The 25125-nt window shown below is 39.7% G+C and overlaps 1 protein-coding gene across 1 annotated transcript in view; it reads right to left on the reverse strand.

The window, feature by feature from the left end:
• Positions 1–23601, reverse strand: part of ERO1A (endoplasmic reticulum oxidoreductase 1 alpha) — a 53751-nt gene extending 30150 nt beyond the window's left edge. The window contains exons 1-6 of the mRNA XM_018053664.1: positions 23261–23601; positions 14651–14770; positions 13759–13842; positions 6376–6414; positions 833–909; positions 671–744 (exon numbers count right to left, since the gene is read on the reverse strand). Coding sequence (XP_017909153.1) covers positions 671–744; positions 833–909; positions 6376–6414; positions 13759–13842; positions 14651–14770; positions 23261–23374 — 508 coding nt within the window. The 5' untranslated portion in view covers positions 23375–23601. The remainder of the gene's footprint in view (positions 1–670; positions 745–832; positions 910–6375; positions 6415–13758; positions 13843–14650; positions 14771–23260) is intronic.

A 25125-nucleotide genomic window follows, 5' to 3' on the forward strand; every position in this document is an offset into this window, starting at 1 on the left:
CTCCCACTCTCCTTCCTCCTAACTCCTGGTAACTTAAAACCACTTCCTGCCTGTATCAGTTTGCCTATTCTAGATACATCATGTAAGTGGGGTCATAGGACACTTGCCTTTTGCACTTCGCTTATTTCATTTAGCCTAATGTTTTCAGTGTTATCCATATTGCAGCATGAATCAGAACTTCCTTTCTTTTTATGGCTAAATCTCATTCGACTGTAGAGAAGGCAATGGCACCCCGCTCCAGTGTTCTTGCCTGGAGAATCCCAGGGACGGGGAAGTCTGGTGGGCTGCCCTCTACGGGGTTGCCAGAGTCGGACATGACTGAAGTGACTTAGCTGCAGCAGCAGCAGTCCATGGTATGGGTATACTACACTGTGTTTATATAGTCATCTGCTGATGGATACTTGGGTTGTTTCCACCTTTTGGCTGTTCTGAATAAGGCTGCTGTGAACACGCTGTACAAGTATCTGCTTTACTGTTCTCAATCTTTGGGGGTAAATGCTGAGGAGTTGACTGTTATGTCACATGGTAATTCTGTGTTTAGCTTTTCGAGGAACTCCCTCAAAAAGAAACTGAGGATTAGAAACTGAGGATTTTTTTTCTTTAAATTATTTCAAAAGAATATTTTTCTTTAGGTACAATCTTAACATGCATAGTATAAAAAGTGTTATACCATCAACTTCACAGAAGTTGTCTGAGGAATCATCATGCTTGGTCCACTGAAGAACAGCCTTCTGCGTTTCCTCACTTTAAACAAAGAAAATGGAGTTACTCTTTTTAAGTTAACATTTCACCTGAAAAAGCGTAAAATACTACTGCAAATAAAACACCAAACCTCAGAGATTCATCCACAGCCCCAAGTCGTTCAGCTTGCTCACATTCTTCAATGAGACTATTGGCTTCTTCAGAATACTACAACAAAAGGGAAAGAAATAGAATCCAATTAATTGTATTCTTAAAACTTTTAAGAAGACTGTCAAAGGAATTTGAGGTTCTTTTAGAACTAGCATCATCCCCTTGGTTTCAAAACTTTACAAGAAAAAAAAAAAAATAAGCCTCACATTCCTCCTGAAGCTAAAATATAAGTAAAAGGCTTTGCTCTTTGTTTTGTTGGAGAGCACAATTTACTATTATGTTTACAAAATAAAGAATAATTTATAGTCCAAGAACTATCAAAACGTCCACTAAGAAAATCTTTGAGGTTAAAGAAATCAGTTGGCAAGGAGTCATGGGGCAGTGTTCCACTTTTCTAATGACCTAATTGTGAGCATCAGTTTTCTTTTTCATAAAATAAGTGTTTGGGCTAGATCATGTGTGTCTACAATCTATTTCAACTCTAAATACTATGATTCTAAAAATGCCCTGGAGGCTACCAAGTCTTATAAAAAGTACTCCAATATCTTTAGGTGCTTAAAATACATTCTGTAACAATTGTATTTCTTTGCAAAGTCAAAGCCACGATATGAATTCTGCTTGCTGTGTACAAGGGAAGTAAGTATGGATCATGAGACTTTACAACACACCAGGCATCACTACCATACAGCTAAAAGATGACACTGAAGCAGGAGACCACAGATTCAATCACTCAACAAATATAAACTGAGTGCCTATTATGTCCTTATTGTAAGGATGATCGTACAAATGAGTGTCCAGACGAGGACTCTTTTGAGGATAAAAGTGAACACTGAAATAACTGAAATGACATAACTATTTGAAATGATTTGTTTCATCACATTGGTCGACCTAAAGACAATTCAACTCAAAAACCACTATCAAAACGAAAATTATTTTTTATACATAATTAGGACTTCTCTGGGGGCTCAGTGGTAAAGCATTTGCCTGCAACGCAGGGTTTGATCCGTGGGTTGGGAAGATCCCCTGGAGAAGGAAATGGCAACCCACTCCAGTATTCTTGCCCAGGCAATACCACGGACAGAGGAGTCTGGAGGGCTGCAGTACTTGGTGTTGCAAACAGTCCGACACAACTGAGCATGTGCTCACACATACATAATTAAGTATAAATGGGTAAAGGCGTATGATGTATAACTCTTACATGGTTTTTAAAACTCTATGTATTTAAGCATGCTAAGACAGTTCAGGCAAAATTTTAAAAATTAGTGAATGTTTATAAAAAGTGTATAAAATGTCTTTATATTAATCTTGCAACTTTTCAATAAGTTAAAAATTATTTCAAAATAAAAAAGTTAAAAATACTTATCAAAAAGTAAACAAAATTTGTTCAAAAGATAACACACACTTATGTATTTTAATATACCGATCTATATTTAAGCAAAAGTTGTTTATTATTGTGATTACCTGAATATTAAAATGTAAGTTAAGGATAATAACTATTCCTAGCTCTTATTTAATAACTTAGTTAGCTTTGTAAGTCACATCTGTCTCAAAACTATGTCAGTGGCATTTTTTCTGAAGAAAAATAATTTTTCTAAAATGCTTATTATTTTCAATGTTTTACAAAATTGCCCACAATCTTCTTCAAAGTTAATTTTAAGGTTAATTTGAAATCATCCCTACTTTCAACTGACTCTTCTCTAAAGATACAGTTTTTAATTGAGAAGACTTCCCTCCTGGCTCAGCTGGTGAGGAGTCTGCTTGCAATGCAGGAGACCCAGGTTCCATCCTTAAGCTGAGAAGATCCTCTGGAGAAGGAAATGGCAACCCACTCCAGTATTCTTGCCTGGAAAATCCCCATGGACAGAGGAGTCTGGCAGGCTACAGTTCATGGGGTTGCAAAGAGTTGGACACAACTGAGCCACTTTCACTTTAACTGAGAAAAATATTACTTCTACAGGTAAATATATGAAAATATTTTAGCCCACATATTTTCACAGTTCTATTCTTTGCCTCTAAGTACATCTCTTTAATAAATAAGACAAAATAAATAAGACATCTCTTTAATAAATAAGACAAAAATCATTAAATAAATTATCTTCATTTTTTAATTAAATGTTTTGCAAATAGAAATGAAATTGTAAGCGTTCTTAATTTAAATCCATTTCAGGTCATAATTTGGGATTCCCTCATAGCTCAGAATATAAATTTATCCAGTTAAAAGCAAGAGTTCATTAAGAGGAGACTCTTCCCACAAGGGGAGAGTCTCCAAAACACAATTGTAAAATTTCAGAATTTAATCTAGTATACCATTTAAGCTTTCTTCACTTAATATCTAAAGTTCTTTCCTACTTTTCATATCAGTGAATAGCCAGGTCTTTGTTTACAAGTTTTGTTATAATAAGTACAACTTGCTAAAGCTTCAAAAGCTGAAATCTGTTTTGTTCTTTTCTTTAAGCAGTCCATCAATAGATACTTTGAATAATGATTCTCTACTGATTTTGAAAATGCAATCAACATTTAGAGGGCTCATTTCTTTAAAAATGATCAATACCAATGAAGGATTCTTAGACTATTTAACAAAATAGTTCTTCAAAGGCTCAAGCATTTATAAAATTGGATTGATGATGGAGAGCAAAGAAAGTCCACTACCATGCTAAAGTAATATTTTATTCAGCATAAGCATCATCCCCAAAACTTCACAGTCATTACTTAGTATATATATAAATACAAAATCTTATTTTGTTGTTCAGCTGCTCAGTCATGTCCAACTCTGTGACCCCATGGACTGCAGCACACTAGGCTTCCCTGTCCTTCAGCATCTCCTATATATTTTGACAAATATATATATTCTGACAATAGTAATTGTCAAATAGATAGAAGTAGTAACTTCTATCTTAAGTAGTAACATATCACAGCATGTCAGGATATAATTATGAATTATGTATGTACCTCAACCAATTACAATTCTGATTTAGTTAAGATTTCTTGATTTAGTAAGGACATTTCCCGATTTACCAGGACATTGTTTCTTTTTCCTTAATATTTTATTATGTGCCAGGTCTTAGTTGCAATGTGTGGGATCTTTAGTTGTGGCTTGCAAACTCTTAGTTGCAGGGTGTGGGATCTAGTTCCCTGACTAGGGATCAAACCCAGGCCCCCTGCATTGGGAGCATGGAGTCTTAGCCACTGGACCACCAGGGAAGCAGGACACTGTTTCATCAAAATTGAATAGGTGTATCATCCCCCAAAAAACAAATACTTCATCTTCAATTTTGAACTTCAAATGAATTTATACTAACATTCAGTGACAAATGCTTTTCTTCAACAGAATGAACTTCTGAAAATTTTACTTTGAGCATCAACTGAATGAAAAAAAATCAAACAATTTCTGGGACTTCCCTGGTGGTGCACTGGATAAGAATCCACCTGCCAATACAGAGGACACAGGTTCACTCTCTCGTCTGGGAAGATCCCACATGCCTCAGAGCAACTAAAGCCTATATGCCACAACTGCTGAGCCCGCGCTCTATACAGAAGCCCATGCAAAGCAACAAAGACCCAGCACAACCAAAAATAAATCATTTTTTTAAAATTCTGGAATTAAAATGATTATTTGAAACAGCTGATGATGGCATCATTTAATTACATGCAAAGCTCTGCACTAGAGCCAACACATTAATAGCTATGACTTCATTCTTCGTATATGAATAAAAAAATGCAGAATCAAAAATGATCAAAATTAGTTTAAATCTAACACGGAAAAAGTGCAGAACAGTCATTGCCTCTAGGGAAGGAGTATGGATTGACTAGGATGGGATATGAAACAACTTTCTAGGGTAACAGCAATGCTCTGTATTGAAACAGAAGTCTAAGTTACAAAGGTGCATGCATTTAACAAATGCACACTTAAGATGTGTGCACTTCATTATATATCAATTTTATTAAATGTACATGTAAGCAAATATTAGACTCTACTCAATGATATACTTCTAGTTATATATATATTTAGTTAATGACATATAGTGAGGGCAATGTATACTGATGCTTAAAACTTATTCAAAATATATCCAAAAAATAAAATGGTTTAATGGATGGCTAGAAGGATGAACAGATAGACAGATAGGTAGTAAAGTGAGTTTATGAAAATGTTAATAGTAGAATCTAGGTGATTAGTATGACTAGTATGATCCAGTGTTGACAGGAAAATTCCTTCAACTAGGCTGTATGTATGAAAATTCTCATAATAAAATATCAGAAAATTTTAATTTAAAACAGTTATTTAGTCTAAATGGAAAATCACACATCCCAAAATGATATGTAAATGTATCATCTGCAGCTGCACATGTAAAGCTGTCTTAGACACAGTCTTCTTAAAACAACCACTGACTTACAAAGTAGATGCTCAGGCTTTGTCAGCAGATCTGTGTGTTTTGATTTTCATATGATCAGTGATACTTCCATGGTTCTTATGGATGGTAAACAATAACCCTTGTGTGAGTTATATATCATCATCAACTGCTGTGAGAAGTGGAAATTCAGTACTTCATTTTTCATTAAACATGTACTTTCTTTGTCCTCTTTTAGTTCTTTCAGCCAAAAGGATTCACTGTAAAATTTTAGAAGTACTAAATATAATAAGTGGTTGATTTGCACCATGCAATGAAGGATAAAGCCACTATAAAACAGGACTACTCTCTCTATGCAGGACTACTCACCCTCTGCTTCTCATACGTATTTCTCATAAACCTAATCTATAATTTCCCAGGTTTTTCACTGACCAGTCAAATAGCTCCTTAGGAGCTTAGGACATATAACAGGTATGACGCATACCAAGTGAAATGCATGGAATCCTATTTGAAATCGACTGTTAAGAGCTTCCAGGTGTCTCAGTGGGTAAAGAATCTGCCTGCAATGCAGGAGACGCAGGATATGCAGGTTTGACCCCTGGGTCAGGAAGATCCCCTGGAAGAGGGCACAGCAAACCATGCCAGAAAAGCCAATGGACAGGGGAGCCTAACAGGCTACAGTCCCTAGGGTCGCAAAGAGTTGGACTGAAGCGACTGACCACGCATGCACATACATTAAGGCATTTACAAAACAACAAGAGAGACTGGAACCCTGACTTTGGTTATGTGGGGTTTTTAAAGTATCATCTGTCTTAGAGATGCATACAAAGTATTTGTAAACAAAATGATTTATCTCAGACTGGCTTTAAAATAATTGGGAGAATGGAGTGGAAGGGATAGATGAAACAAGATTGACCACATATACTGGTAATGCCTTAAGCTGGGTGATGCATACAAATTTGGGGTTCCCCCTACTTTTATTTTTCTTTTAAGCTTTAATTTTTTAAAAAAAAGGTAAAGAAAGTGGAGGGAAAAGAATTAGAGCCGCTGAGTACAAATAACTTTCAAGGAGTATCACTGTACAGAGGAGCAGAGAAGTGAGGTATTAGTTAGTAGAGGAAGTGAGTTTTTTTAGTTTTGCCCAATACTAGACACATTAATAAGTATATATACAAACCTTGTAGCTTGCAGACTTAATTCCATCAGGAACTTCATCCTGAAAAAAATTTTAAAGTGCTTTTAGATGACAGTTATTCTATCTTCTGAAAAAATATTTTATACTTCTATGATTTATAAGAAGAATTCACAGAACAAATGACTGAAGTTAACAGGCTAATATTTAACTGAGAACAATTAGGCAGTCTTCATATTATTTCTTAAAAATAAACAAAAAATTCAGTAAGTTATGCTGTGGATTGATTACACATATTAGAGAATGGAAATATAAAAACAGAATCTTAGCCATTATTCTTTTTAATGCTCAAACTGTCCCGCATTTGACCACTAGGAGACTAAGTGCTGGCCTGTGTCTTTTTCATGTGGCCTGTGTCTTTAGCTGCCCTGGTGTCTATTATATGTTTCCCCAGTAATCTTTTTTTAAAAAAATATTTCTGTTTATTTGGCTGTGCCGGGTGTCTGTTGCTGGCACGCTGGATCTTTGTTTCAGCATGCAGGAAACTTAGTTGCCACATGCAGGATCCAGTTCCCCAACCAGGGAACCAAACCCGGGTCCCCTGCATTGGGAGCAAGAAATCTCAGCCACTGGAGCACGGGGAAGTCCCTAGCCCAGTAATCTTTAACAGCACTTTTTGTTTCTGTTATGACAATATACTCCAGGCTCATATATTTCTTGTCCCAGTCTAGGAATCGACCATTTTTTAAGGAACTCTAGTTCTTTCCAGAGGAAAATGGTACTAGTTTTTAGTTCTGTGTTGACCACTGTATAACATAGGATCTATCTGCCTGTCCTCAAAGTGATGCTGTGAGTAGAGATAATGATGTATGTGAGAAAGTGCTGTAAATTGCAGGGTCCTATTCTAATGCTAAATATATTCAGTGCAGTCCTGAAATAGATTCCAAAGGGAAAGACCCACACAGAGATGAACACTTTATTGTGTACTCATCTAGACTTTGAACTAGATCAATGTATAGTCTTTTCCTATGACCAGATATTTAGATGGTTTCTAATTTTTTCATATAATAAACCAGGTCAAATGTATAGGTTGATTTCAGCAGAACTGACATTTTTACAATATTCAGTACTGCTTTATGGTCATCTTTGGACATCTGTCGAATTATAAGTGAAAATCTTTGTAGAATTGCTAGGTCAAAGGATATGTACTATTTTTATTGGCTACATCTTTCTAATTAATCTCCAAAAGACTTAACCACTAGAGTGTTCATTTCTTACTCCCGGGCTAATGCTGAATATTGTTTTTCTTTTTCACATTGGCCAATTAATAATGGAAGTGAAAGAACATTGTTCTGATTAACTGTAAAGGTAATAAATAACTCTCAGAGATAGTCCAGCCTCCATGGGCACACAATCTGCCTCATTCAAATATTCTCTGGAATCGGGTGCAAATCAAAAGACATGCATTTTAAAGTCCCATTGTTGTGTTGCATTAGTCGCTCAGTCGTGTCCAACTCTTTGCGACCCCAAGGTCTGTCCATGGAATTCTTTAGGCAAGAATATCAGAATGGGTTGCCATTGCCTTCTCCACTGAAGCCCCGTATGAAGAACAGAATTTTAATTTTTTATCATTTTTCTATCTCCACTGTGTCCCAAAGTATAACCTGAACCAAGTACATACATGAACTGAAAAAAGAAATCAAAGTGTTGACAAAAAGAAACTGGTCTTGGTTCCTCATTTAGCTCAAAAGGTATTAACAAAACATCAGCAGACCTTCTGTAGTAGTGAGTTCATTGTGTTTAACCTTGTACGTGTATTGCACGTGTGATAACCGCACTGTACTCATGATGCAATGTCAATTTTTTTTTCTTCTTTTGGCCACACCATGCGGCCTGTGGGATGTTAGTTACCCAACCAGGGATTGAACCCAGGCCCTCAGCAGTGAAAGTATGGAGTCCTAACCATTGGACAGCCAGGAAATTCCTGTAATGTCTTTTTAAGATACATAATGAAGAATATAATAGTGAGATGTCAAGATTTCAATGTATAATATAAATGCTAGATGGGACAGCTGATTATTTAGGCTGAAGCAAGTATTTCAAAGTATTTGAAATTACTTCTAATCACTCTCTAGTTGTGATAGACTGCCCTACTCAGGAACTACTAGAACTGAGACCAGGCTTGTCCTAAGAGGAATTAAAAAGGCTCATTCCCATGTTGTCATTTGGAATGGAGCTTCTTGGTGTCTCTCTCCTCTGCTCACCCTTTCCTCTACTCCTTGTGTGTACACCTTCAGCCTATCTATTATTGGCTTATCACATTTGTATTGAAATGATCACTTAGTGTTTCTCTTGCAGTACTTCATCATGACAAGTGCTCATCTTACATGCCCAGGTCCAGGTACATGGTAGACCCTCAAAAATATTCACTATTGAATAAAATTACATTCAATTGCTTATCGCTAGTCCTTCACCAGTCTCCACTCCATCTCATCTTCCGCTCCCTACTCTCCACAATGCTACCAATAACCTTTCTGAGTCTTCGGTCTAATTATGGCCCTCCTCTGCTACACTAAAATATAAGAATATTTTGGGGGTGAATAAATACCTTCTGTTGTTGTTGTTGTTTAGTCACTAAGTCATATCCGACTCTTTTGCTACCCCATGGACTGTAGCCTGCCAGGCTCTTCTGTCCATGGGATTTCCCAGGCAAGAATACTGGAGTGGGTTGCCATTTCCTTCTCAAGGGGAACTTCCCAAGCCAGGGACAGAACCTACATCTCCTGCATTGGCAGGCAGACTCTTTACCACTGCACCACCAAGGAAGCCCAAATATCTGTTTTTTTAAAAAAGACTTCTCTCCATCAAGAACCCAGTTCAAGAAAAAGAAAGAGAGGGGGAGGGTATTGGCATGAAAGGCACTTGACTCCAGTTCGACAGAAGGTGCAATAAGTAGGTTCTCTCAGTTTCTCAGTACAAATTGCTAGCTTTCATAGAATTATTTTATTTTAGCATTTCTGTGGGCTCAAGTCAGATAATAAACATCTTAAGTTTTAGCTTCTTCAATGCTAAACTTGGCTGTTTTCTCTAGGATTTACAGTGAAATGGATTTCATCTGTCAGTCCGTCAACCTGGGGATCAATAAGCTATTACTTTATGCGATGCATCTCTCAGGTTGTTCTGCCCTCTCCAATCTTCTTCTGAAGGTGGCAACCCTTAGTTCTACACTGTGTTAAAATAATTACAAATAATGCTGTTGCAAGATGAGATTCAAATTTGCAATAATTGCCAAACTGCTTGTTCTGACTAATGTTAATAATAGCCCATTAAATGTGCAAGTGCAATTAAATGTCTTTAACAAGAATCCACCATAGTTTTAGCATTTTAAAAAGCCATATAAAAAAAGTCCTTGGTAAATTTGAATTTCCTCAAATACTTTTCCTATTACTAAATATAAATACTAGAATTAATGAAATAAAATGAAATATTTAAATAGATATCATTTTAATGATATGCTCATGTTTTAAATCATAGCAACCTAAGGTATTTCCTAAGTTAACCCTTGACTTTTCAAAATGCTGTGTCTATGAGGATTAAAATAACTAAAAACTTGCTTTTTGTTCAGCTAATGATAAAATACTCATAAATAACACTTTACATTTGCCTTATTCCTCATACTAGACACGTATATGTAGCAATATTTACATGTGTACAAATAAGCTGCTTAAAATGACACTATCACTTCACACCCAGGTGGCTCAGAGGTTAAAGCGTCTGCCTGCAATGCAGGAGACCTGGGTTCGACCCCTGGGTTGGGAAGATCCCCTGGAGAAGGAAATGGCAACCCACTCCAGTATTCTTGCCTGGAGAATCCCATGGACAGAGGAGCCTGATGGGCTACAGTCCACAGGTTCACAAAGAATCAGACACGACTGAGTGACTTTACTTTCACTATCAAAAACAAACAAACAAACAAAACACAGATAATAGCAAGTGTTAGCAATTTTAGTGAAGTCACTCAGTCATGTCTGACTCTTTGTGACCCTATGGACTATAGCCTGCCAGGATCTTCTGTCCATGGGATTTTCCAGGCACGAATACTGGAGTGGGCTGCCATTTCCTTCTCCAGGAGATCTTCCCGACCCAGAGATCAAACCTGGGTCTCCTGCACTTCAGGCAGACTCTTTAATGTCTGAGCCATCAGGGAAGCCTCTGTGTTAGGAAAGATGTGGAGAAACTGGAACCCTTGTACACTGCAAGTGAGAAAGTAAAATGGTACAGTCACTGTAGAAGACAGCATCAGTTCAGTTCACTCAGTTGTGTCTGACTCTTTGCCATCCCTGGACTAAAGCACACCAGGCTTCCCTGTCCATCACCAACTCCCAGAGCGCACTCAAACTCATGTTCAACACATCGGTGATGCCATCCAACCATCTCATCCTTTGTCGACCCCTTCTCCTCCCGCCTTCAATCTTTCCCAGCATCAGGGTCTTTTCCAATGAGTCAGTTCTTTGCATCAGGTGGCCAAAGTATTGGAGTTTCAGCTTCAGCATCAGTTCTTCTAATGAATATTCAGCAGTGATTTCCTTTAGTATTGACTGGTTGGATCTCCTTGCAGTCCAAAGGACTCTCAAGAGTCTTCTCCAACACCACAGTTCAAAAGCATCAATTCTTCAGCACTCAGCTTTCTTTACAGTCCAACTCACACATCCATATGTAACTACCAGGAAAACCATAGCTTTGACTAGACGGACCTTTGTTATACCTACTACTGTGGGCAAGAATCCCTTAGAAGAAATGGAGTAGCCCTCAGCCAACAAGAGTTCGAAATGCAGTACTTGGATGCAATCTCAAAAGAGACAGAATAATCTCTGTTCGTTTTCAAGGCAAACCATTCAATATCACAGTAATCCAAGTCTCTGCCCCAACCAGTAATGCTGAAGAAGCTGAAGTTGATAGTTCTATGAAGACCTATAGGACCTTCTAGAACTAACACCCAAAAAAGATGTCCTTTTTATTCTAGGGGACTGGAATGCAAAAATAGGACGTCAACGGGTACCTGGAGTAACAGGCAAATTTGGCCTTGGAGTACAAAATAAAGCAGGGCAAAAGCTAACAGAATTTTGCCAAGAGAATGCACTGGTCATAGCAAACACCCTCTTCCAACAACACGAGAGAATACTCTACACATGGACATTACCAGAGGGTCAATACCAAAATCAGATTGATTATATTCTTTGCAGGGAAAAATGGAGAAGCTCTATACAGTCAACAAAAACAAAACCAGGAACTGACTGTGGCTCAGATCACGAACTCCTTATTGCCAAATTCAGAAGATAGTGTGGTGTTGCTCAAAAAACTGAACTAAGAATTACTAACGATCCAGCAATTCTGTTTCTAGGTATATACCTCAAAGAACTGAAAGTAGAGATTCAAACATATAATTTGTACATCTGTGTTCATAGCAGTATTATTCACAAGAGCCAGAAGGTGAAAATAACCCAAAAGTCAATCAACAGGTGAATGAATAAACCAAATGTAGTACACACATACAGTGGAATGTTATTCAGTATTTAAAAGAGATGAAAATCGAGTGCATGCTCCAATATAGATAACCTGGAAAATATGCTAAGTGAAACAAACCAGACATAAAAGAACAAATATCATAAAGATTCCCCTTATACATGAAGTACCTAGAGTAGTCAAATTCATAAAAAAGTAAAGTAAAATAGTGACTTCCCATGGTTGAAAGGAGGGAGGAATAGGAATTTATTGTTTAATGAGCATGAAGTTTCAGTTTAGAAAGATGAAAAAGTTCTAGAGATGGATGGTGGTGATGGCTGTATAACAGTGTGAATGTATTTAATGCCAATGAACTGTGCGCTTAGAAATGGCTAAAATAAAATGGCAAATTTTATGTTATATGTATTTTATCTCAATAAAAGAAAGTAAAATAAAAATATGTACTTGTAATATAATAAATAAATAAATACTTGTAAAGGAAAAAAATGCTTTCATTGAAAAGGGTAAAATTCTCTGCTTTCAGGGTGGAATACTTCACATTTTAATGATCTCAGAACTCCTAAGCAAGGCCAGTGGTTTTGTTCAAATCCCTGCCAAGGAGGAAAATGAATACATCCTCAGAAAAGGGGAAAGACTGCATTTGTACCTTAATAAATTTCACTTTTTTAATACTACATAGTAGTATGCTGTCTTAGCTTTAGTTAAGACATAAGAAAAACAAACCAAAAGGGACTTTCCTAGTAGTCCACTAGTTAAGAAGCTAGCTGCTAACACAGGAGACAGGGGTTCGATTCTTGGTCTGGGAAGATCCCACATGGCATGGAGCAGCTAACCTGTGCACTCCAACTACTAAGCTTATGCTCTAGAGCCCACGAGTCTCAACTACTGAGCCTGCACGCTGCAACTACTGAAGTTAGTGCACCGAGAGCCTGTGCTCCACAATGAGAAGCCACTACAATGAGAGGCCTGTGCACCACAGTGAAAGTAGCCTCCACCTGCTGCAACTAGAGAAAGCCCGCACAGCAATGAAGGCCCAGTACAGCCAGTAAAAAATACATAAAAATATTAAGCCAAAAGAACAATAGCTTTTATTACTCTCAGTAATAAATCAACAGATTATATTAACCACAAAATCTAAATTCTACTATTATGAAGACAGAATAATACAAAATAGGCTTTATAGTCATAAGCTTAGAGTTTTAATATGTTGATTTTAAACAATGTTATATGGCGATTGCAGCCATGAAATTAAAAGATGCTTACTCCTTGGAAGGAAAGTTATGACCAACCTAGATAGCATATTCAAAAGCAGAGACATTACTTTACCAATAAAGGTCTGTCTAGTCAAGGCTATGGTTTTTCCTGTGGTCATGTATGGATGCGAGAGTTGGACTGTGAAGAAAGCTGAGCGCCGAAGAATTGATGCTTTTGAACTGTGGTGTTGGAGAAGACTCTTGAGAGTCCCTTGGGCTGCAAGGAGATTCAACCAGTCTATTTTGAAGGAGATCAGCCCTGGGATTTCTTTGGAAGGACTGATGCTGAGGCTGAAACTCCAGTACTTTGGCCACCTCATGCAAAGAGTTGACTCATTGGAAAAGACTCTGATGCTGGGTGGGGTTGGGGCAGGAGGAGGAGGGGACAACAAAGGATGAGATGGCTGGATGGCATCACTGACTCGATGGACATAAGTCTCAGTGAACTCTGGGAGTTGGTGATGGACAGGGAGGCCTGGCATGCTGCAATTCATGGGGTCGCAAAGAGTCGGACACGACTGAGTGACTGAACTGAACTGAACTGATATTTAACCTAAGGATTCAAATATTATTTTAGTTCTATTGGACCCTTTCAAAAATTGCAATTATTCCAAAAACCGTGACAGTTCTTAAATGTAGAGACTGTTCTTACTGAGTGACAAGGCTTGACAGCACAATCCCTTCTTCCACACTGGCTGATATCATTCCAGAAAGGACATGGCCTTTTCAGGTTTACCTGCAAAATAAAATTAGAGAAAAGTTATAAAAATAAGAATCTCAAGATTGTAACAGACAGATATTGAATTATGATACTATAACCTGGTCGTGTTATCAGTTGCAATTATTCTACTTCATCCATTTACCAATTGTCAAGTTTCAGTGATAGTGTAAACACGTAGCTGGTCTAAGCAAATGGGTAGACTTGGTCATAAAGACAAAATAGGCTACTAAACAGCTCGTGAACAGATAGCAACTGGAAGCCAAAGTAGTTCATGTCATCACTGCTCAACTTACAATGTTTTTTTTTTTTCTTCCAACTCACAGCCTTTCAATGAAAGTAATAGCTAACAGACAATTGTGAACACAGAGTGTACTGCATAGTACAATGATCAGGTTTTCTATACTCTTTCAACAGATAACTCAAGATAAAACATCACAAGTTACTTGTTAAAATAATACTGGTCAGAATAAAGTCATGCTTCTTAAAAATACTTCTTTTTTTAATTAATTGGAGCAAATCTGATGTTTTGGAATGTTATGAACAACTCATGACTTCGATAACAATATAATAGCTTCTGTTCAGACTTCAATTTAACCAGCTAGATTCCAACACTAGAGTTCAAAACTCAGCTTTTGAAATTAAAAGTATTCAATGGGTCATTTCAGAACCATATGGTTCATTCTTATGAACTGTATTTTCCTAATATAGCCTTACTCAGTTTTAAATAATAAACACAATTTTGCAGCTCAGTGATCCCTAAGAAAATGTAATTATCCATTTAAGCTTTAAGTATTCCTATACCACCCCACAAATTTTTAAATACCTTGTAATATCTAAAGTAGTCACTTTCCAGGAGTTTTTGAAGTCTTGGGAAAAGCCTGTAGTTATTAAATTTATCAATGGTTTCAACATCACAGGTACAATCATCCAAGTAACCACTAACCTGTTACAAAGAAAATGGAATATTATATCAAAACATCATAGATGCAACAGAGTTTTTTCCTCACATGGTTATGATTAAAAGAGCCCTTTACTCAACCAGCCCCTAGCCTCTTGCCTCCATATAATTTTCTGAGTTAGGAGATGGCTATAATTGAGTAATGCTATTGCTCTTACTATTACCTATAGGAATGCAGTGGACATCATTTGTAGGGAGGGTGTACCGAGCTCAAAATGATACACATACCCCCAAAGAGTTGGTTGGTTCCCTGCAGCCATTCAGTATTCCCATCCCACCCTCCAGAATGACCGGGGGTGGACTTCTAATCCAAAACAAGTCATTGACTCCACTCCAGGACTCTGGAATTGAGGCTAAGAAGGAGCAATGTCTCCCTCTGTCACTAAAGAAGTAAACTCAGATCATATTCCATCATGTGAACTGAGGAACACGTAAACCAGCTAGCTGGCAGAGAGAGGAAAGATTCTACAAGATACACAAAGAAGCAGAAATAGAAGATGGAGAACATATGTTAGCTGAATTCCCTAGAGTTTGCCTGCTCCCTCTTCTACCATCTTTCCTGAAGGCATTGCTGCTGCTGCTGCTGCTGCTGAGTCGCTTCAGTCATGTTCGACTCTGTATGACCCCACAGACGGCAGCCCGCCAGGCTCCCCCATCCCTGGGATTCTCCAGGCAAGAACACTGGAGTGGGTTGCCATTTCCTTCTCCAATGCATGAAAGTAAAAGGTGAAAGTGAAGTCGCTCAGTCGTGTCCGAGTCTTCGAGACCCCATAGACTGCAGCCTACCAGGCTCCTCTGTCCATGGGAGTTTCCAGGCAAGAGTACTGGATTGGGTAGCCAGTGCCTTCTCCACCTGAAGGCATTACCACCTTTGAATTCTTTGAGACCCAGTATTCCTATAATTCAGTTGTCTGTCTTTCCTTTTAGTTTCCAACAGGATGTGTAGGTCACGGACAAGGTTGGTGAATGTAAGAAGTGATACTGAATTTATAAGTGAAACAATAATTTGTTTTAAGGATATAACAACCCTCAAATATTGGCCTTGATAAATTTTATAGATTTGAAATGATGCTAAAAATTACTTATCATCAGCAACACTGAGATGGCAAATTAACCACAAAGCCAATCCTGATCTTCAAATGCTTAAAACCAATGTCTTAACTGTATTTAAGAAATCAAATTATTAAATCATATTATAATCATATGCAGTGGGAAAACATATTATAATCAGATAATGTTATCAATTGTGAAGGTAAAATTCTGAGATATTTATTTGGGATTAGGCCAACATCTAACAGAATTAATTAAGCATTGCCTTAAATAAGTAAAAAACACATTATGATTTTTAAGTAACTTTTTAACTTTTTTTAATATACAGCATGCTGTAGAAAAGAGATCCTTAGACTTTGGCATGAATATCTGCATTATAAACTACTCTGGATTATATTTTTGGGAGATGTATTGCCAATAAAATAACAACTTAAAAATCTATTGGTAAGGAAACAAATAAAGAATAATTCATTGAAATACTGAATTTAGGTGTTCTCCTTTTGGAATATGTAAAATCCTACACCATTTTTTAATTGTAGAACATCACAAAACAGTAATGGAAATTTTTCACCTAAAAAATAAGAATACTTGGAATGATGACAGCAATATTCAAGAGATAAGTTTTGTTTGTTTGTTTGTTTTTTATCCAGCTTGCCTAGTCTTATTTGTTTTGGACTAAAGAATTCAGTTTCTAGAAATCTGAGTTACATATTTTGTCACTGTAATAACTATTTTCATTTCATATGCAAATGTGTTCTTGTTTCCTGCTAAAAATTTTCTCAGTATACAATAATCTTAGAGTCCTAATTCTCGGTACCAACAAAACAAAAGTGCTTCTGTGCGTGTGTGTATAAGTTGCTCAGTCGTGTCCAACTCTTTGCGGCTCCATGGACTGTAGACTGCCAGGCTCCTCTATCCATGGAATTCTCCAGGCAAGAATACTGGAGTGGGTTGCCATTCCCTTCTCCAGAGACTCTTCCGGACCCAGAGATTGAACCTGGGTCTCCTGCATTGCAGGCAGAATTTTTACCACCACAAAGGAAGTCCAAAGTCCTTCTAACATAGATAATTTGATTTTTCATGCCTCTTTCTTTTTGTGCTTTCAAGGCAAAACTTCTAAGAACATAAAATAAGCTACTGTTTCTCCCGTTGGATACAAATTATTACACAAAGAATAATAGGCACAAAAGCTGCAAAGGCCAAAGGGATATAGGCCAGAGAGTCACATTAAATCACAAAAGAAAAAAACACAAAAAGACTGAGGAAGAAGGGTTTGAGGCAATCCATTTCTCCCCCTGAGGAATTCATTTTTAAGGTAAAAACCTATCCTCCTCTCTTTGGGGAAGCTCCCCTAAGGTACCACTCACCCCCAGCTACGTTAACTGTCTTTCCCAAGGGCTCCAACCACACTCCACAGACTCCTACACAAGAATGACCTCACTGTACTGAATGTATCTATATTTCACTCCCTCTCACTAAACTTAAGAACCCTGAGAGCAAATTCGTGTTTGTTCATTTTTGTATTCCTGGGACTGAGCACTGTACTTCTAGAAAGCACACAGTAGGTGCTCAACGATTATTTTTGGTTTGGATTGGTGAATAAGTGAATGAAAGCTGTCCACTGTCACTCGCATTCACTGGAGCCCAGCACCGCGCTGCCTAACTGTAACTAGGCACTTTCCTGTCACCTATAATGGAGGTGAGTGCCCCAGACCACGCCAGGTCAAAGGGCAGAAAGGTGCTCACAGGGGAGTGAAAGCAAGCAGCAAAGACAAACAAATCTCTGGGTCCAATATTCTGCTGATCGACATCCTAATTACAAAGAGAGTGATAAGAAGCTCCAAACCAGAAAGAAATACATGATACCTCCAAAGCAGAGGTGGTTTATAGCCTAGAGGCCACCGAGAAGAGAAAGCAGGACAACAGTAGATTTAGATATCTTCTGCCTCTTACCTTAGATATTAAGCGGGAGGTATTACCTACTACAATTCAGCTCGAAGGGCAGCTAAGGTGGTGGAACAGGGGTGACAGGAGCTTCACTGGATGGAAAGAGTCCAGCAAAGGAGAGGCAGGAAGATACTCGGAAATCCAAACCATCTGACTGTTCAGAAAAGCTTGCCAACAGGCAGCAGAACCTGATCCCTGGAAGGAAGTCTACCAGGTATGATACTAGACCCAGTTCTAGAAATTAAAGAACCATCTATGTTATCAGAACAGTCTCAGGAAAAGTCTAAGGTAGAATTCCAGTTAATGGACCCAGGGCAGAACCTTGGAAATGAAGCAAAGTCCTATTACCTAAACTAAGACCAAAAGATAGGTGCTGATATATAAGAAGGATGGCTTGATGCTATACTTCAGAATGTGCTATGGGGGCATAAGTAACCACTATACTATCTCCCAAAGTGAAACAGAACTGTGGCCCTACCATAGGAATTTGAATTTTTTAAAAAATGCACTCCCCTACCTGCTCCCACAACACATACACAAAGTGACTGATGAATGCCAAAATGTGCAGCTCACTGCTCTGGGCTTCAGGTAATAATCAGCCTTGGCGGGGCAGGAGGCCAAACAAATAGGAAGCAATGGAACGGCCCTTGCTGAGGGGTGGTAGATATATGGACCGAAGTAGGCCTAACACTATTCAATTCTGGTCTCCTTAAGAATAGGGAAGTCTTTGAAGGCCTTATATTGCTTTCTTCCAAGCAATCCAGCAATCCCCTTCTCCCACCCTCGAGGGGAGGCAGTGTGTAACAACAGGGTTAGCAGGCAGGCTCTGGAGTTAGACTTCCTAGGGTTGAGTCTCATCCATGATACTTCTTAGTTGTTGACATTCCCCATGCTTTTCAACCTAATGGCTCAGCAGTAAAAAGTTTACCTGCAATGCAGGATACTCAGGAGACCAGGGTTTGATTCCTGGGTCGGGAAGGTCCACTGGAGGAGGAAATGGCAGCCCATTCCAATTTTCTTGCCAGGACAATCCCATGGATAGAGGAGCCTGGCAAACTACAGTCCATGGGGTAGCAAAGAGTTGGACACGACTGAGTGACTAACACTTTCAATTTCCCATCTGAATACAAAAATATCGAGGTAGTCAAAAAGTTTGTTGGAATTTTTCCATAAGATATTATGGAAAAACCTGAATGAACTTTTTGGCAAACCCAACAGAATAGTAGCTCTCATCTCAAAGAGTTCATATCAGGATAAAATGACCTAGTGTAAAGCCCAGTAACTGTTGATCATTATTATTACCCTACCACTGCTTAAATGTTTACAGTGACAGGGATCTTAACTATTCCCCCAAAGCACCCTACAACATTCTTTTTTTAATGAACAAGATTTTTTTTTTAAAGCCAAGTTTGCAGTTAAAATTCTCCAAAAATCTTACATCTGTAGCTCCAAGGGAACACAGAACTGACAATCAACAGTTAACTCCACTACTTTCTCCATTGACTCTGATTGGTTTGAACCAAATTCCAAAATACAAAAGGCAAGGGAAAAGAAAATAACACTGGTCTGCTTGTTCTCAAGTTTTTGGATACAGGTATCCTTATCTTGAGAGTCCCTTGGACTGCAAGGAGATCCAACCAGTCCATTCTGAAGGAGATCAGCCCTGGGATTTCTTTGGAAGGAATGATGCTAAAGCTGGAACTCCAGTACTTTGGCCACCTCATGGGAAGAGTTGACTCATTGGAAAAGACTCTGATGCTGGGGGGGATTGGGGGCTGGAGGAGAAGGGGATGACAGAGGATGAGATGGCTGGATGGCATCACCGACTCGATGGACGTGGGTTTGAGTGAACTCTGGGAGTTGGTGATGGACAGGGAGGCCTCGCGTGATGCGATTCATGGAGTCACAAAGAGTCAGACACGACTGAGCAACTGAACTGAACTGACTGATCCTTTACTTTGCAACAAAAGACAAAATAAAAAACACTATCAAAACAGTTTTTTTTTTCTCTAAATAGTTTTATTGTGTCCTAAAAACTTCCAGTCCTACGGTAGACTATTATTTTTTTGCAAAGCACTGTAAGAGTATACTCCTCATACTTGAATGAAGTAGCTTTTAAAGTGCTCAAAGAAAGCTTTTAAAGTGGCAAAGAACTTTAGTTGCATTTAATTTTACTGAGTTTTGTGACCATTAAAACATACACACAAATACACACACACACACACACACGAGGCATTCATTCGTTGACAGACTGGAACAACTCTGTCAAAAGAAAGCATAGATGCACCAAAAAGACTCTATCCTGGGTAGTAGGCAACTTTCTAAGGACGTAAAACACTAAGAGCAGTTTCTGCTTTAAAGTCTTGGTCTTGCTATAACTAGAATCATTGTTAAATGACCCAAAGCATAGCGACCAACATGAAACACACTTTGGTCCACATGCTTCGTTCAGAAAATGCTGGAATGCAGGTGGCATTCTCTCCAATATAACCTGTTTCAAAGATCCCTCTGACTAAGCTTTAATTCTGGGCTTATTTCCACCCACCACCCAACATATTATTACTGTCTTTTCCATTGTCCTGCCACTCTGACTAACACAAACTTTTTTAAATTGACCTGAACAAGACACCCAGACAGGTAAACTACATGTACATAGAGTCTATCTACAATGCATTCCAAGCAAGAAATAATCCACTTCTGATGTAGCCATTTTGGATTATCCAAACTATTCCCCTTTCATTAGGCTGATGGAGATTTACTGGATTCAAAGAAGTGGACCTGAGTGTTTATTAGCACTAACTATATTGAGTGACAAAACATTCTGAATATAAAAGTTTACAAATGCATTTCTAATTAATTTCACTGAAAAAGGTGTCCATACTGCCTCCTTACTTGGCTTCAATATCTCTTCTTGAGATGACTTCTTTAAAATGCATCCTGGGATTCTGTGAATTGGGACTAAAGTTCAGTTATATTTATTCTCTCGAATGGTGCATAATGAGAAAATAATTGTCGAAAAGAAATAAACTCTGAAAAATCTTCACTTACTTCAAGCCCATATCTGCTACAATACTATTTTAATTTAAAGGAAGGGTGAGTCCTTATTTATAGGATTTTTATACGAAACTGTTCATGTGTTAGACTTCACTGACTTGTATACCAAAAGGTTTAAAAAAAAAGCCAATTTTCTGTGTAAGATATTTTTTTAACATTTTTTTAACAATGATACGAGTGGCAGTTAGGAGGGGGATGAGGAATGTATAAGGGAGACTCATAACTCATACAACTGGTCACTTATTGTCAGCAACTAAACTGAAGCACTATTCTCAAAAGAACTTACAACATACAGTGAAAATGGTTTTACTAGGATGTGATGTCAACTAACAGGCATATGCAATAACTAAGTTTACAGATTCACTGGGGAAAAAAAAATGCATTGGGAGCTATCGACCCATTTTTAATTAAGAATATACTTCAGCTAGTATAGCGTTCACATATTTGATAAGCACCAAATATGTACCAGTCTGTGTACTCTGGAGTGGCAAGAATTGTAAATTGTAATTTTCTAATTTACTTTTTGATCTCTCAAAGTCTGTTCACGTTAGGCCTCAATAAATGCCTGTTGAATTTAGTCCAATTATTTGTAGAGCTTTGCACATACTTCAGTGGCTTTCTGAGGTCCAACAACTACATGCTGCTGCTAAGTTGCTTTAGTGTGTCCGATTCTTTGCAGCCCTATGATTGTAACCTGCCAGGCTCCTTCATCCACAGGATTCTCCAGGCAAGAATACCAGAGTGGGTAGCCATGCCCTCCTTCAGGGGCTTTTCCCAACCCAGGGATAGAACCTGTGCCTCCTGCATTGCAGGAGGATTCTTTCACCCCTGAACCACCACGGAAGCCCTAAATACATGCTGCCCTGGTCCAAATCAGAACCCTCATGTACAACAAGCCAGGCGCCCATGCAGCAGCGGTGAGGAGTGATGTGTGGTAACTCAAGGCAGAAGTGGTAAGGACAGGCAACAGGAAGGAAGATAGGGCTACAACTGGCAACAAAAAGAGAATCAAAAGGACTTTGTGGCCAATGCTAATAGAACCAGAGAAGATCTGAACTTTTATTGCCAAACCTTAGGTGAAAATTTGCTTTTTTAGTTTCCAGCACGGACAGAGGAGCCTGGTGGGCTGCCGTCTATGGAGTCGCACAGAGTCGGACGTGACTGAAGCGACTTAGCAGCAGCAATATTTATTAACTAAAAACAAAACAAAACAAAACACAACACCAAGGATCCCCGCCTCTCCTCAGGCCCCAAAGAACATGATTTACTAAACTGTGAGCTCTTCAGGGCAGGAATTATGCCACTGTATTTCTGTATTACAAATTCTCAGATCAATTTACATAGTGTTTATAAGTGTTTGCTGAATGGATCATTTGCACCTTCCCTTTTCTTTCTCCATTTTTAAAATTTTATCTCTCCAGTTGATACATACATGTCGATATGTTTGTCTCCATTTTTCTCTTCATGTTTATTTGTTACCATCCTCTTCCTCCTCTTCTCACCCCCATCCCTTCCATTACTGACCATAATGGAACTAAATAAGTTAACAGTAAAATCTACTTAAAAGGAACAATTTGGATACCCATCCCTCAATGTTGTATAGAATGTCGTTTTTATAACAGAAATCAACCAAAAGGTGACTTTTAATAATAATGACATTAAAATATCACATCTCCTGGATACCAAAAACCTGTATGTTTCTTTGAATATTTTGCTCAAGGAATCCACATTTCTTACTAACCGAAGGAAATAATTATAAGCTTGTAATCAAACTTGTACACTGAGGACCGGTCTCCCAATTGGAACCAGCAATACGGATGCCGCGGTTAAAGAGTTCCACTACACTCAGGAAAAAGAAAGGACACAGGGCGACCGCGGCCCCAAAGACACCAGGCAGTTGAGCTTAAGACACTGAAAAGCCACACGAAGCCATTCTCCTGCCTGACAGGAAGATATGAGGGCAGCCCCCTTCAAAAGTCCGTCCTGACCAGAAAGGGTGGAGAAGGGACCCAGCAGAAGCACAGCCCACGCTGTTCCAAGCCAAACTGGAAGTTTAAAAGACCCAGCTTCTGTGAAAATAACAAACTGTGTGTGTGTGTGTGTATTCTGTGAAAATAACAAACCAACTAGGTAGAAGCAGACAGCGGTGTACCCATACCTCTCGCCCCAAGCCTGATCAGAAGCGCGGGAGGGCGCCCTGACATCGGTTCAGGGTCTTCGGGTGGGGGACCTGCTCACACCAACCCAGGCGAGCCGCAGAGGACCGAGCCCCGGCCAGGGAGCAAGAGCACAGGGGGCTTCTTCCGGAAGGGTGGAGAAATAAAGACACACCTCCAGCGCCCCACCTGCCCCGGCGCGCGGCACGCAGCGCGAGGCGCGGGCAGGGGTCCCGGGACCCGCAGCCCCGCCGCGCATACCCCTTACCTGGCAGAAGCACCTCTGCGCCGCCGTCTCTGGGGGCTGCTGCTCGCCGTGGCCCGAGCCCAGCAACCCCACGGCGACCAAGAAGCCGATCAGGAAGCCCCAGCGGCGGCCCATAGCCGCTCCAGCCGCTTGTCGTGCCGCGCCTCGGAATCCCCAGCGCTCGGGAGCAGGCCGTGCGTCCGCAGATGAAGCCCGCGCGGGCCAGCCCCCGGCCGCGCCCCACCCCCCGGCCGCCTCCCAGGCCCGCCCTCGTCTCTCCTTCCTCTCAGAAGCCGCCACCTCTCGTTGCAGCCTGCGGACGTGCCGGGGCGCCCGCGCGGGCCGCCTGGGACCTGAGGCCCGCTTCCTCCCCGCGCGTGTGGCTGACGCACCGACCGTCTTCCCGACTCCGCCTAGCCCGGAGAGCCGCGCCCGCTCCCGCCCCGAGTCCCCTGAACGCCCCGGGCTTGGGTACTCGACCAGGCTGCCGCCACCAGCCCCGCGCGGGAGTCGGGGTCCTCCCAGCTCCGAGAGCCCGAGAGCCAGAGCCAAAGCTGGAGGGGGTCTGTCTCTCCCGGCAGGGCCCCGCCCCAGCCTCCTCATTCCGGCCAATCCTTCCCTATCTCAATGCGAAGAAATCAAACCGTGAATTACGTGTCCACGGTGGCCCTGGCTGAGTCATAAAGCTGAAAAGGATACTTGTGATCATCAATACCAGAGCTGTATATGTTGATTTTCTAGTAGTCACATCAAAAGAGCAAAAACAAGCAGGTGAAATTAATTTTAATAATTGATTGACCCAATATATGAAAAATATTTCAAAATATACTCAGTATTCAACGATTCATAATATACTTTACATTTTTAACTGTGAAATCTGTCATATATTTTATACGAACTAGCCACATTTCATAGTCAAGTGTGGACCGAGGTGGGAAATCACTCAATTTTATAGGAGGAAACAGGCCCAGAGAGGTGTGGGGATATGACCTAGGCCTGGGAGCTGGCGTGAGAGAGCCAGGTCCTCTGAGACCAGCCCCGGGACTGGTCCCTCAGCTTTGTTTGTTTGTTTGTTTGTTTCTTAAAGGATACATTTTTCAAGGTGAAACTGGAAAGCTCTCCAGTGTCTTACACATTGCATTAAAAGTTAAAACATTTCAATTTTTCTTTTTTGTAAACCATTTTTTGTTTTTTCTTAGAAAGTCATCACTTATTGACTTAACTCTAGGATATGGTAGACCTAAAATAGATTTTATACTCCTATTTTTCTAACTGAGAAAAATAGGCATAGAATTTATATACATTATTAAAAATCAGTGTCATAGAGGTGAGACTAATACCCTCTGCTCTGTACATCAATGCCAGTGAACATGTAATTAAAAAGTCACTAGTCATCTGTTATCCTAGTGGGCCGAAGTAGCTCTGATCTAAGTATCTACAACATGCTGCTGCTGCTGCTGTTAAGTCTCTTCAGTCGTGTCCGACTCTGTGCGACCCCACAGACGGCAGCCCACCAGGCGCCCCCATCCCTGGGATTCTCCAGGCAAGAACACTGGAGTGGGTTGCCATTTCCTTCTCCAATGCGTGAAAGTGAAAGGAGAAAGTGAAGTCATTCAGTCTTGTCCGACTCTTAGCGACCCCATGGACTGCAGCCTAGCAGTCTCCTCCGTCCGCGGGATTTTCCAGGCAAGAGTGCTGGAGTAGGGTGCCATTGCCTTCTCCTCTACAAGTTAATACAATCACTCTCTTTTTACCTGGAAAGTTGTCTTTTCATTATACTGTGTATGGGTTCTCATATCCCTCTAGGGACAGACCTAACTTATTCGATCCCTCATCATGGGTCTTCCTGGTTTCCTCTTCACCTGGTTCCAATGTCTAAATTAATT

Source organism: Capra hircus, chromosome 10, assembly GCF_001704415.2.
Source record: "Capra hircus breed San Clemente chromosome 10, ASM170441v1, whole genome shotgun sequence".
Lineage (NCBI taxonomy): Eukaryota > Metazoa > Chordata > Mammalia > Artiodactyla > Bovidae > Capra > Capra hircus.